The sequence below is a fragment of the Calonectris borealis genome, chromosome 1, assembly GCF_964195595.1.
Source record: "Calonectris borealis chromosome 1, bCalBor7.hap1.2, whole genome shotgun sequence".
In the NCBI taxonomy this organism is placed as follows: Eukaryota; Metazoa; Chordata; class Aves; order Procellariiformes; family Procellariidae; genus Calonectris; species Calonectris borealis.
In genome coordinates, this window is record NC_134312.1 from 64,179,257 (window position 1) to 64,191,954 (window position 12,698).

The 12,698-nt window shown below is 36.0% G+C and overlaps 1 protein-coding gene across 4 annotated transcripts in view; it reads right to left on the minus strand.

The window, feature by feature from the left end:
* KDM7A (lysine demethylase 7A) overlaps positions 1–12,698 on the minus strand; it is a 75,073-nt gene that overhangs the window by 23,914 nt on the left and 38,461 nt on the right. For all 4 annotated transcript variants that reach the window (XM_075157995.1, XM_075158003.1, XM_075158012.1 and 1 more), the window contains 6 exons: positions 12,330–12,492; positions 9,450–9,537; positions 8,621–8,727; positions 6,286–6,377; positions 1,755–1,844; positions 671–880 (listed from right to left, as the gene is read on the minus strand). In XM_075157995.1, the coding sequence (XP_075014096.1) occupies positions 671–880; positions 1,755–1,844; positions 6,286–6,377; positions 8,621–8,727; positions 9,450–9,537; positions 12,330–12,492 (750 nt within the window). The remainder of the gene's footprint in view (positions 1–670; positions 881–1,754; positions 1,845–6,285; positions 6,378–8,620; positions 8,728–9,449; positions 9,538–12,329; positions 12,493–12,698) is intronic.

Sequence of the window (12,698 nt, forward strand, 5' to 3'; positions counted from 1 at the left end):
ACAACTACAACTTCACTACAACACTCCTTCCATTCTCTCACTCCTTCTCCCATTTCTGTTGCTCTTTTTTGAAATAAGGTCCTCAAACTTGAAAAAAAGAATTTTTCAAGAGACTACATTTCACTTATTCATTCCATGATACCTTTGTAATATGACCACAGCCCCACAACAGAGACCAAAGGCAGTCTTAGGCTTACTGGTAGGGAGGCACAGTCATAGAGGAAATAGAAACATGACCGAAAAACAAGGCTGATCAAATTATAACTGAACTATAAGAAACAGCTATCTAAAAATACATAGAGAAGCAGTCTGGCTCAGAGCCTCACCAAATCAAGGCTTTGCAAGCTCCCTTTTCTTCACAGAAATGATTCAAAGTAGCAGTCGATAGCTACAGCTGTCCTAATTCAAAAACTATAGTTGAAGTAGGTACTGGATTCAGGGCACCTTCTGAACCAAAAGGTTGAAGGAACCCCCACAAAAAAATTATCAAGAAAGAGGGAAATTCCTATTAGGAAAACTCAAAAGAAAGAAACTGAAAACAAATCTATCCATGTCTCGTATGACAAAGAGTAGTAGCCTGTGTTCTTATGCATGTTAAAACTTTTCCCTTTCAACAGAGGTTAGAGATCTACTCTGGTTTTGTTCTTCTTGCACATAACTTAATACTTGCCTCCTCCCATGGTGACATCTCCAGCCTTTTCAGTACCTCCCTGGTGTGGAGTTCCAGGATGTCCAGATTAGAAGGAGTTTTGGTAGCATGGTCTCGCAGTTTCCTCACCCTTCGTCTGGAGTGGTGAGGGGAAGTTGTTTCATGCGAAGACCGTGAAGTTGGACACACACCAAGAATTCCCTGAGTTTTAACTAGTTTGCTGTTTTCCTCCTTTAATTAAAAATACATATTTCAGAATAGTCTCAGAGGAATAAAGCCACTTATTTAAGTGCTGATTATTATTCACCTAATTAAATGTAAATTATATAAATAAAATTGTTAGACCTTTTAGAGCAATACTACATATTTCCTATGGATTTGATGTACAAAGCTTAGTTTCTACTGCACCTCTTTCCTATTTGGGGCTTTTAAACTCTCCCATAATACTAGTGCTTAACATCAAAAGTTATCACCAAAGCATAAGGTTTTATTCATGAAGGCAGCATAGGGTAGACATGTATTGTACCTAACAGATCACATTTCTCTTCAGTTCTCAGAACTGTTCTCTCTACGTGCAAATGTGAGAATTTTTCAAGAATTGATATTCATTAAGGAATAATGGAGCAAAACACTGGTATAGGAGGGAAAAAACAAAGGAAAAAACCACTGACTATATAACAAATAGGGACAAAACATAAGAAAAAGAGCAAAAGAGATGACAACTGGACCAGAACTAACAAACAAGAGGGTAGGAGAATGGAATATGCTTAAAATTTCAAATTAAACTCTTCAACGACATATTCACAGTTATTATTTTAAGTAGTTATAAGTGAGAACATTTTAGAAATACTGACCTATAAATACTTTCACCAGTAAAAATCTTTTTTTTTTTAAATATATAAAACACCCTTGCTATAAGTTTTCTTTATCTGAAATACCCATAGCTTAGTATTGCCAACAGTTTTCCTCTTGATCTTCTATTATTAAATGAATGTTAAATAAATTAAAAGGTGCATACAGTCAAACAGAAGCATAACTACTACGGAATTCCTTGATTCAAAGATTTTTTTTCTGCAGGCTTATGTAGCGTTGCCTCTGTTCTTACCTCTACAGAGCGAATCACTTTTGAGAGCTCTTTTATGAGATGCCCAGGCCTAATGTTGTCTGGAATTTCAAAGGCATGTTCTGTTACAAGCTGTATGCAAAGGGGAAAGAAAAGATACTTAATTCATTTTCTCAGATAAAAGCAGAAGTAAAAAAATTAACAGGGAAAAAATTTAAAAGGAAAAAACCAGATTAATTAATTTAATAATGACTGCAAAGTGCAGGACAGATAAACACACACACACACTGAAGCTTCAGTCCAAGCTTCAGAAAGCAGCAGATACCCCTCAGTGTCTGATGCCCAGGGTACATAAGGGAGCCTCAAGTTCAGCCATCCCACTGCTTCTCTTAGAAACTCTAAGAATTCAAAGAAGGGGTAATACAAAGCCATACTGACAACCACTTAAATTTTTTCCCCTCGGTACAGTAGTCATCTTCTTTTTTTCCCTTTAGCATGGTCAGTATACAGCCACACTTCAGAAGCTCATTAGAGTAATGACCTTCAAAACAGCTAAAGACTAAGGGAATTTCACTGTGGCAAAAATTTAGTCTAAAGAGCAAATCAAGAATAATAATGAGTAACCAACATGCAGATTTTTTAGACATCTGCCTCACATTTGACTTTTAAAAACTACCTTCTCAGCTTATTTAAAATCTGGTAGGTTGGAGAAAGCAATTAAAAAATCATTCCCTGTAAAAAAAAAAATTTAGGACACCATAACAGTTTATGTTCCCTTTAATCCTCTGAAACAGTATCAGAGACAGGTTTTCTGTTCATTTATTACCAATCTGAGTAAGTCCAAACACTCTACAGTTAGATCTAGTAAAAAATATGTTTAATATTTTGTATGTACAGTTTAAATTTGCCCCAAGACACTTTTAGTTAAACAGACAAAACAGCACTGGTCACACATAGACCAGAACGACTGACATGAACTCTGCTATCCCCTTAATCGACTATTTAAATGGAAAAATATCCCACAGACACTTTCAGCTACCCACATTTCAAAAATGAGATTCAGCAGCAAAATTACTGCTAGAAGCAATTTGATACCGTATGTGCATTTCATTGAACCTGGCTTCCTCTCAGTCATTAAAACAAATGTTCTCTCCCCCAAAAAAAAAAAAACAGCAAAAAAGCCCTGAAAAAACCCACAACTGTGGATATATAACCATGGTATAACCATTCTTTTCAGTGCCATTAATTCTACAGGAAAGATTATATCAGCTGCTATTATTTACCATTGTTCATTCTTTGAACGCATCACCTCTACACATTCACACTTCGGAACGTGGCACCTCTGTCACTAAACTAATTTTTCCAGCAAGTTACTGGTCGTTTTAAGACCATTCAGTCCTTTCTACTTAAGGACTTCACTCTCCCAAAAGCCTTGCTTGTCCACGAAGACTTCAAGAGGAAGTGACTGATGCAATCCTCCACAACATTGACTTCAAAGTTTCTCCCGTTTAAAAATACTGAAAAGCCTTCCTAATGCAAACATAGTTTATATCAGAAGCACATTATTTTGCCAGCATGATTTATAGTAACTCTTTGAGCACAGTTAGTTCCACTGGGCAAGCTCACTTGTTTGCCACTATAAAAGGTATCTATTTATGCCAAAGTTTTCTCAATTAAGCTGAGGGAGAGGGAGAGGGAGAGGGAGAGGGAGAGGGAGAGGGAGAGGGAGAGGGAGAGGGAGAGGGAGAGGGAGAGGGAGAGGGAGAGGGAGAGGGAGAGGGAGAGGGAGAGGGAGAGGGAGAGGGAGAGGGAGAGGGAGAGGGAGAGGGAGAGGGACTTAATACGTGAACAACTTAAATATGTGAACAAATTCAAATGGATATATAACCTAACAGTCTGACAAAAGGAAAGGATGGGCAGGAAATACCAATACCTACAGATGCCATGACTGAAAAATTATCATTATTAAATAACTTGTTTTTAAGTTGTCTCTGCATACTGCTTCTTGGAAAAGGAATAAGCAGCCTTTGGGACTGAGGAATTCTCTTATACTAGGGAGAACAGTAGCAACAAAATGGCCTAAGTACGTCAGATGTTAATTGCACGTAAAGAAAATAATGAAAAAGGCTATGATTCATTCAAGAGCTTCAAGAAATTGTTTGGTAAATGTTGGAAATATACAGAGGAAAAAGGAACTTGTTTTAAATCAAGAGATACAGATTAAAAAAAGTCCGGGTTGGCAAATGAATCCACCCATTTTTGGAAACTAGCATCACAATGAAGTATATCAATACTTAAAAACACACCCGAAAAAATAAAAACAGAAATAATAAATCCCTCATTCCTCCCTCCTTACAAAAAAAAACAGATTTTTTTTTCTTTTACAACTGCTATTAATATTTTTTTTAAAATAGAACAATTGCCCAAAATAATCTTACTGGTATATGAATTAAATATCTGAAAAATTGAATCTGAGACCTGTTGCTTATGCAAGTTGGAAGGAAGCCAGAGCTAAAATCCAAGAGCTCAGATGACTGGATAGGTCATCATCTTTACTGTGTATATCAACCAACCTGCAGACTGACGATCTGCACCAAAGTAATCGGTGGATACACATACTGATAAAAGCCTTGCACAAGCTGAATTCAAATCAAGATATGAAAACTAAAATAATTTTAGTAGCACTCAATCTCTATTCTCAGCATCTTGTAATTTTTGGCAGTTTTTAAATATTGCAGAAATGAAGATACTGCTGCCCTGCTAAAGACGAGTGTGAAATTCTCCAGCAAATAGTTTAAAGCAATTCACTAAGGTAATTCACATACGTCTTGAAAAGACATACTCCATGACACAAATGTGAAACCTCATGAGTAGGCTTCTCATTTGTGGAGTATTCATTTGTCATTTCTTTTTCAGACTCTGTCTGAGATCCCCAGCATGAGAGCAGATCATATAGCAGCGTACAAAGCTCCTCCTGTCTTCAGCTGCATACAACTACAATCCTATCATGCACATGGCCTGCTGCAAAGAAAAGATCAGCTCACTTATGAAACAGTAGCTAGAAAAGATGGACACAAGGTACAAAACATGATAGCTGGTGGACAGCAGACAACATTGTGACTAGATCTCTGATGCTGTGCAGTTTCCTCACAATTGAAGTGTTTGTTCAGCCAGTGGTTTGGGAATACTCACGGGTCTCATTAATAAGCATTCAGAATGCAGCATGTGCAATTAATTTTTTCCACAGAAGAGTAGGAAATGTATCACATTCTAGATAAAGTATTAATCAAACTACTTGATGAGCTACTAGACAGTACACAAATGCTACAATACTATGCTACAGCAATTTAGAAAAGAGGAATTCCAATCCAATTTCAAATTAAAATAAGGATTTATGCAGGCTATGTTTGATCTCAGTTATCAGGAGTCTGATTACTCGGCTTGCTTATTATCCACGCCATGGATGCAGAGATAGCTTGGATTCACATATGGTTTAACAGCTTAGGCACAACATCCTGTAAGTACTGCTACATTGCTTACTAGCTAGCTTTGATCCAGAATGGCATAGACAAAGAGACACTGGAGAACCAACTCAGAGGTGTTACAGAGGGCCAGCAAAAGTCCACCTGGAATCATTCATGCTACACAGCTGGACCCCAGATTCCACACAAAGTAACCACCTCTGCGTTTGCACCTCGTGTTCAATTCCACAAAGCTCATTACATTGGATGCAGCATTGTGCAACTATCATACCTGTTGTAAAATAAGTTCTCTCACAAGGAGAACTTGCTGGCAGAAAGACCAAACAGATCTCCAAGAGCCAGTTCAAGTCAGCATGGCCAGCAACAAACTAGAATTAATAAGCTCAGTCAGAACGAAACTGCCTGTCAGTGAACAGCACTGCCCAGAAGCACAGGTTCCAATAGGGCTTATTAGCTCGGGCACAATGAAAAAACACATGGAGTTAGGCCAGATCCAGTGCTATCAAAACAAATAAGCTTTCCTGGAGAGCAGAGCACCAGCAAAGCCATCATAGACAACACACTAAGGATTTTACGAGAGTCAGCCGATGTTCAGCAGGGACAGTATTCAACTGAAGTTAATATCCTCATCTGAATCTAAACCAACTCTTCAGCAATACAGGTGTACCTGAAATGTGCTCTCCAAAGGATTGACATTCATGGAAAATGCTAAATATCAGGGCATTCCATCCCTCCATTGCCTCAGACTAGAATGAATCAACTATATAAACAGATTTCTTAGAAAAAAGCTCCACCTTATCAGCTTATCCTCTAGCATTCTTATCCCACCCTGAGGTGAAGCAAGACTCTACTTCTGTCAGCTACAACACAAGAGCTTATTAATTGGTCTAAAAAGACTTTATTAGCATCATGGAATATAAAATTGTCATGATGATTCTTCCCCAGATCAGCAGTACATAGTCTCCATAGAGTCTTTCAGTACTCATTAACAGATAAAAATAATCTTAAATTTTAAAAGGGCACAGACATGCACTTACTTCTAAATCAAAACAAAGCTCATCAAAATAGCAAACAAAATCACTTATACTTACTTCTTTTTTCATCCATAATTTTAAAGCAGTAAGTAAAGCCTTCACTCCTTGCACTAAATAGCTTGGAGGCTGGAAACCATCTTCCCTCAGTTCTAAAAAGGATACAGATACCAATTTAGAAAAACACTAACAGTGAAAACAATAGAATGACACCTACCCTTCAGCCAATACAGTTGTCATTATGCAACAGGACAAAAAAGGAAAAATTGTGCAAGCAAATGACATCCTGTATTTGTGTGCATACTGTAACAAAAAAACCAACCCAACTCTAAAGAGATTCTACATAAAATCTTCTTTTTTTGACTTATTCTTGGCTGAATTAGAGATAGTTTACAACATACTAAAGGTCAATTAGAACAAAACAGATCTAAAATACAGAACAAGAGAAAACGTATTTGAAGAAAGAAATCACTTTTATTTCATTCAGAAATATTTTAGTCAAAGAGGACCAGAAGGATGTGGGATGTATCTCTAAATTAGAATTCCTATTGCTTATTCCCATACATACAGCAAACGGTTCACACTAGCACACTTCCACTCCCCAAACATTTTCTGTCACCCTTCCAAATATCACAGTTCTCCCTCACACAGTTTACATCATTTTTCCTCCCAAAATCAAAGGGGATAGGGGGTAGAAATCACTCTGCTACCAAAGCTGCTCTTCTTAAAAAAGTTGGTGCTTTAAGTGATTGCAATTCCTTTTCAATTTTCTCTTTTCCTTCATGGGGGAAAAAAGAAGGGAAAAGACAAATCCTCCATGAAGAGTCAAAAGTAAATTGCCACCTCTCCCCATGTTCCTGACAAATATTTCCACTTGTCAATAGCAAATGGACCAACACTAGAACTATTTGTCTCATTTTATTCCCTTAAAAGAATACACTAATAAAACACTACTCTTATGGATAATGTATTACTCTGCTGGCAGAAAAAGGGAAGTTCTGTTACTACACAGCCATTCTTCCCTCCGAGATGCCTCCTACTTGTTAAAGGGTACGAGAAGGAGTGGCAGGCCTTTGAGTTGCAGCAGAAATCTTTCTGCCCACTAGCTGACTCAGTTGATACAATTTTGAGAACACAACGCAGCACCACAGGCTGGATTTTTTAGCTGCAATAGAATAGACCGCATGACATAAGAGTAATCAAAATTAATGAGTATTGGATAGATGAACAAGTTACCTATTCTGAAGCCCCAAGAACTATGAAGAAAAATAGTTTAGGTGAATGCCACAACACTTAATAGTATCATAAAACATTGGCCTTGCCAATGAAAAGACAAAACCAAAATGTTTATGACCCTGTTATTATCTTCTAAAAAGAACCAGAAAGATACATCGTGCTGATTTTGCTTACTGACCTGAATTTCACATAAAGTACTGCTAACAACCATGCACTCAACGTTTACAAGTTGGTCACCACCATTACCTTTCACAACTTAAACTGGCATCATCCCTTATTTATAAAACAAAGGATTCTGACTGGTAAACACTTAATTCACATCAGTCTTGATGCCAAAGCCCAACATAATCTTCACTCTAGCCATCTTTCCTACAAAAGCCCTCACAGACACCTTTCCCTTCACAACAATGAGCTGAAGACAACAGGTAGTTTCTTTGACTGAAAAGGTCAAAGAAAATTGTAGGAGTGCAAGAAAACCTCTTCATTCAGCTATGAAGCCACCAAAATGTAAGTTAGTGGGATCATTTAGAGAGTCATTTGCTGAAAGAGAGAGAGAAAGGCTACTCAAAGGGTACACAAAGATCTTAAATGATATGGAAGAAGCCTGAGTGAAAAACTGATGCCATTGAAATAAGTATCCTATCTTCCTTAAAAAGGTCTTTTCAGATAATGGCAAATTAATCCTATTTGATTGATAGTATAATTGCACTGTGCTAGGATCTCAGATACTCTGTTCTTGATAATCTAGAAGATTTTCATTGACCAGATACATCATCAGCATTGGATGAAAAACACTAATAAAATAGTTCAAAAGTTCCAGCAGCGTGCTGCAAAGTATTAGTTACACGCATGACCAAGTGCTCTAAGATTTCTGCACAGCACAAGTTACCCTAGAAACCTTTGATCACCAAAGTAGTTTTCAGAAAGATCATTTAATAAAACCAAGAACTGCTGGATCTAGAACTGTCACAGTGCAGCATTCACTAAAATCTGTGACTTTGCCAAAAAAAGGAATTCATGTCTGGTTTTCCAGCTTAAAAGAATTTCCTCTGTTCACAAAACAGCAGTATAATTTTCTCCATTATGAATGAAGTAAAAAAAAAAAAAAAAAAAAAAAAAGCAGATACATGAATATCTCTTAAAACAAAACAAGGATTACCTTTCAATGTTTCCAGTAAGTTTTTGGCCACAAACCAACAGATGGCTTCAAAGAAAGGAAATTTGAAAAGATCTGGGGTTTTTAGCCTCTTCTCCATTTCGTAACACCTGAATAAATAGAAACATCACAAAACGTGAGTATTTTAATTATCAAATTCACTATTCAACTATGTAATCATTCAAATTGACACAATGTCCAAAATAAAATAAAATAACCATGGCCATGATAAATAAAAGAAGTCAAGTACCACATAGTTAAATCCCAACAAGACCACAGACAAAATTGAACTCTGGTCTCATCCAGGCTCTGACCTTATCAAGATTGACTGCGGCACTTCTAAGAATAAAGTTGGACTTCATAAAACTAGGACACAAACCCAATGTGTGATCTTTTAACAGATGGAATTTTATCAGGATTCCACTGTAATAAATAAAAACAATATGTTTAGAAGACAGCTCCACATCTTGGACAAAAACTAAATACAGCTGCCCTTAGAGCAATGCTGACTTGAGGACACTCATTTCAACTCAGTGTCGCACATCTGGGCTTGCTCAGTTTTGTTTTACTCACTTATACTAATCTCCAAAGTAGAGTTTTTCTTTTTTTTTTTTCTTCCCCTTTTATTCACTTAAATTCTTGCATACCCTTCGTTTTGCTTTTGAAACAAACTTTGCAGAGTACGTGCTTGATACAGTCTAACTGAAAAAGCCACTATTGTCTGTTTGAGAGCCTGTACCGATTTGATCCTGGTTAAGAGCATGAAGAAAAATATCTATTAAAAGAATATCCTACTTACTGAGGAAAAGGTATAGGAAGAGCTGAGACTAACCTGAGCTGCATGCCAATATTGAGGTTGTGCAAAAAGTTTCCTCCAAAAGCCATACAATCCTGAGATGTGAGCACAGCGTGAATCCAGCCTGAAATGACAGATTCTGAAACTTAATACACACATATAAATTATTCTAAGGCTCTTTTTAAATACATATATAAGTAAAAATGCTGTACCTGGAAACAAAAAAGCAAATAAATTTGTATTCTGTGGTGGGAACAAGTCATCTAAATTTTTAATGTAAATTACAGTGTTTCAGAAATCTAGTGGAACTGTAGTTTTCTGAAGGAGTTAAGATTAAGACATTTTTTACTGGGGGGAAGGGGAGGGGGAAAAAGCAAGACTGCCAGTGATTTTTCAAGTAAAAATTCCCAAAAGTTTTCCACCCAATCAACAAAAATAAGAAAGTCAGGAGAGGAAAAACATACTGAACAAAAGATAAAGTCATAAAAATAAAATAGAAATTATATTACAATATTTACATGTTGCTTACAGTAAACTGAGCTGTTTGCACAATATAAAGAAGTCATTTAGTAATACTGAAGTTTCTCAAATAGGAATTCAGAAGTAATTCCATTAATTATTCTAAATACAGTCATCCTAATTCCAGTGAAATTATGATCAGTTTAAAACCCAGTCTAGGCACTCTGACTATATCAATTTGTCACATAATTGAAATACTGTCCTTGTGAACTCCACTATTCAACATGGCAAAGTATGGCCGACATTATGCTATCAATCTAGCTGATTACTACTGGATAATTTCAAATAAGTACACATAATATTAGCTTCCCGATTAAAAAAAGTTACCTTTAAAATTTATACAGTACAGCTTTAATGTAAATAAACTACAAACAGAGTTTCTTCTTTCAAGATTTTTTCCCTGACTTTGCATGCATACGAGTGAACTTCTGACAAAAGATGAGTTGGCCACACATTTGCATATTACTTCACGGTTTGACTGAGTGTAGACAAGATGTACAAACACAGGAAGCTCCCCAACTTGAGGCAAGATCAGACCAATTCACAAGCAACTATATATTGCAAACTACCATTAAATCACTGCCCTAATTCAGTTAAGAACCACCAGTTCTAGTTGTTGTGGTACCACACACAAAAAGACCTGAAACCCAGCAATGACGCTGACTAAGCAACATGCTACTATGTAGCCTCGGGAGGAAGTAAGTTACAGAATTGTATATGAGAGACTGTAGAAAACAATAGCACGTGGAACCAGTGGGGCTTTTTATTTAATATTATACATTGTTCAGTTTTACTTCTGTTCTTTGAGAAGTGCAATGCAATGAAGAATGCACCAGTTGCATTTTACATTTGTTAATATGGTTTCAATTTTTCACTCTTATCATCATCATCATCACAGTAGATGAATACCTCTGACTCTGCAAGGAACATGTGTATTTCAATCCTTTAAACACACATCTCCCCAGACACTGACAAAACTGACAACAAAGCCTCACTGTTGCATCAACACCAAGGATTTTTATGGCTTACCTGTACCAACTAAAGGATTTTTTTTTTTTTTACATTCCTACTTGCTATTTTTATGTTGTAGTTTTGATCAAGGTCTATGCAACAAGGCAAGAAAATCTGGTGTAAACCACACAGAATATCTTGAATAATATTTAAATAATTCTCAAGAGGCTCCCAGTAGGTGCTGTTCATCTACATGCAAGATTAATTTTAAATCAGAAGTCTACTCTGAACATATTTCATAGATTATAAAATAATTATGACATCCACTAGCATCAGTGCAAGCAGGAACAGCAAAAGTGGTTTTCAGCAGAGATCAGGGTTTTTTTTTAAAGCCTTTAATCAGTCTTACAGAATTTCCCATTTTTTAAACACCTGTCTTGAAACCTAGTTTAATTTATTGGTTCTTACACTATACTCCATCATATGTGTATGAATATGTATGTGTGTATACACATACGCACATGTGTTTATACACACATTTACATTAAAAAGTACCATATTATGTGTATACACACACAAATATATGTATACATTAGAAATTATCATTTTATGATACTTTTCTTTTTGGCCACATTATAGTGAGAGCTCAGATTTAGCTTAGTTTAATTGTCTCGGTGTTTCTCGTTTCTTAAAAATGTACTGTAATTTATCAGATGCTATTTGGTGACGGCTACAAGAAATGTTGTTAAAGAAAATAAGAAAAGACCATGCCTCTGCATCATTTTTAAAAGAAGCTGCTGAAATGAATTTATGAACTCCACAGTTTCATAAAAATAAAAGGATATTTGTAGATATAGTTTAATAAAAGGAATTAACACATGAATTCAATTATATATTCTTTAATTTTATTTAGGGAGACTTTCATTTTGATTCAGAGAGTCTTCACAGGCTCCACCACAGTTTAGATTTCCTGCTGACAGAAAACAAAAAATGAAAAAAAAAACCACCAAAACCTTTTATTTTTAATCCTCTAGCCTACAGCGTAAGAAGTTTACGTGATGTTTTTGTAATAATTTTGCTAGTAGGTCTTACAATATTCAAAAGCTGTGAAAATAAAATTGTATTATAAAATTAAGATAAGAATACAGTCTGGAAATCTATCATTTTATGAACAATGTGTGTTCTATGAATTGGAACTATTTCCCTGATATCCAAATTAAGCTTTAATTTGTTGTCTTACAATTGGGTAACAAACATCCTTTCTTCCCCTGCTAACTGTCATTACTGTCAGGCAATCTAAAAAGCTAATTACTTGTTTTGAAAATCTAAATTTCTGAATTTTTTATTATTCTCTCTCATCCAAAATTTTAGGATCAACATTTGGTTTCTACCACAATCCCAGGTGATTAAACATGCTAAGTCCTAGTAATAAGGGTAAAGTCTTACCTGTTGGAACAAATAAAGTGTGTCCTTGCTTCACAACACATTTGTAACATTTGTCAACCTTGTCCCCAAAATATACTTCACTCTGGGTGACAGATGAACTCCAAGACTCATACAGAGCCAAATTTTCATCAGTGGGCTTGATCAAATAGAATATCTTCTCACCCTATTAAACAAAAATATCCAATAAATAAATGAATGTCCTCCTGGTGGCATACTACAACCTCCAAGTCATTCCTAATAAAGTAACAGATTGATCTAAATAGTAAGTATTCCACATTTCCACTATGGAACGTTGGGGCTTCCTAGCCCCAGTGTTTCACAACTGTAATCCACCAAAAGCTTTGTCAATAGTACACTAACCAATTGGTG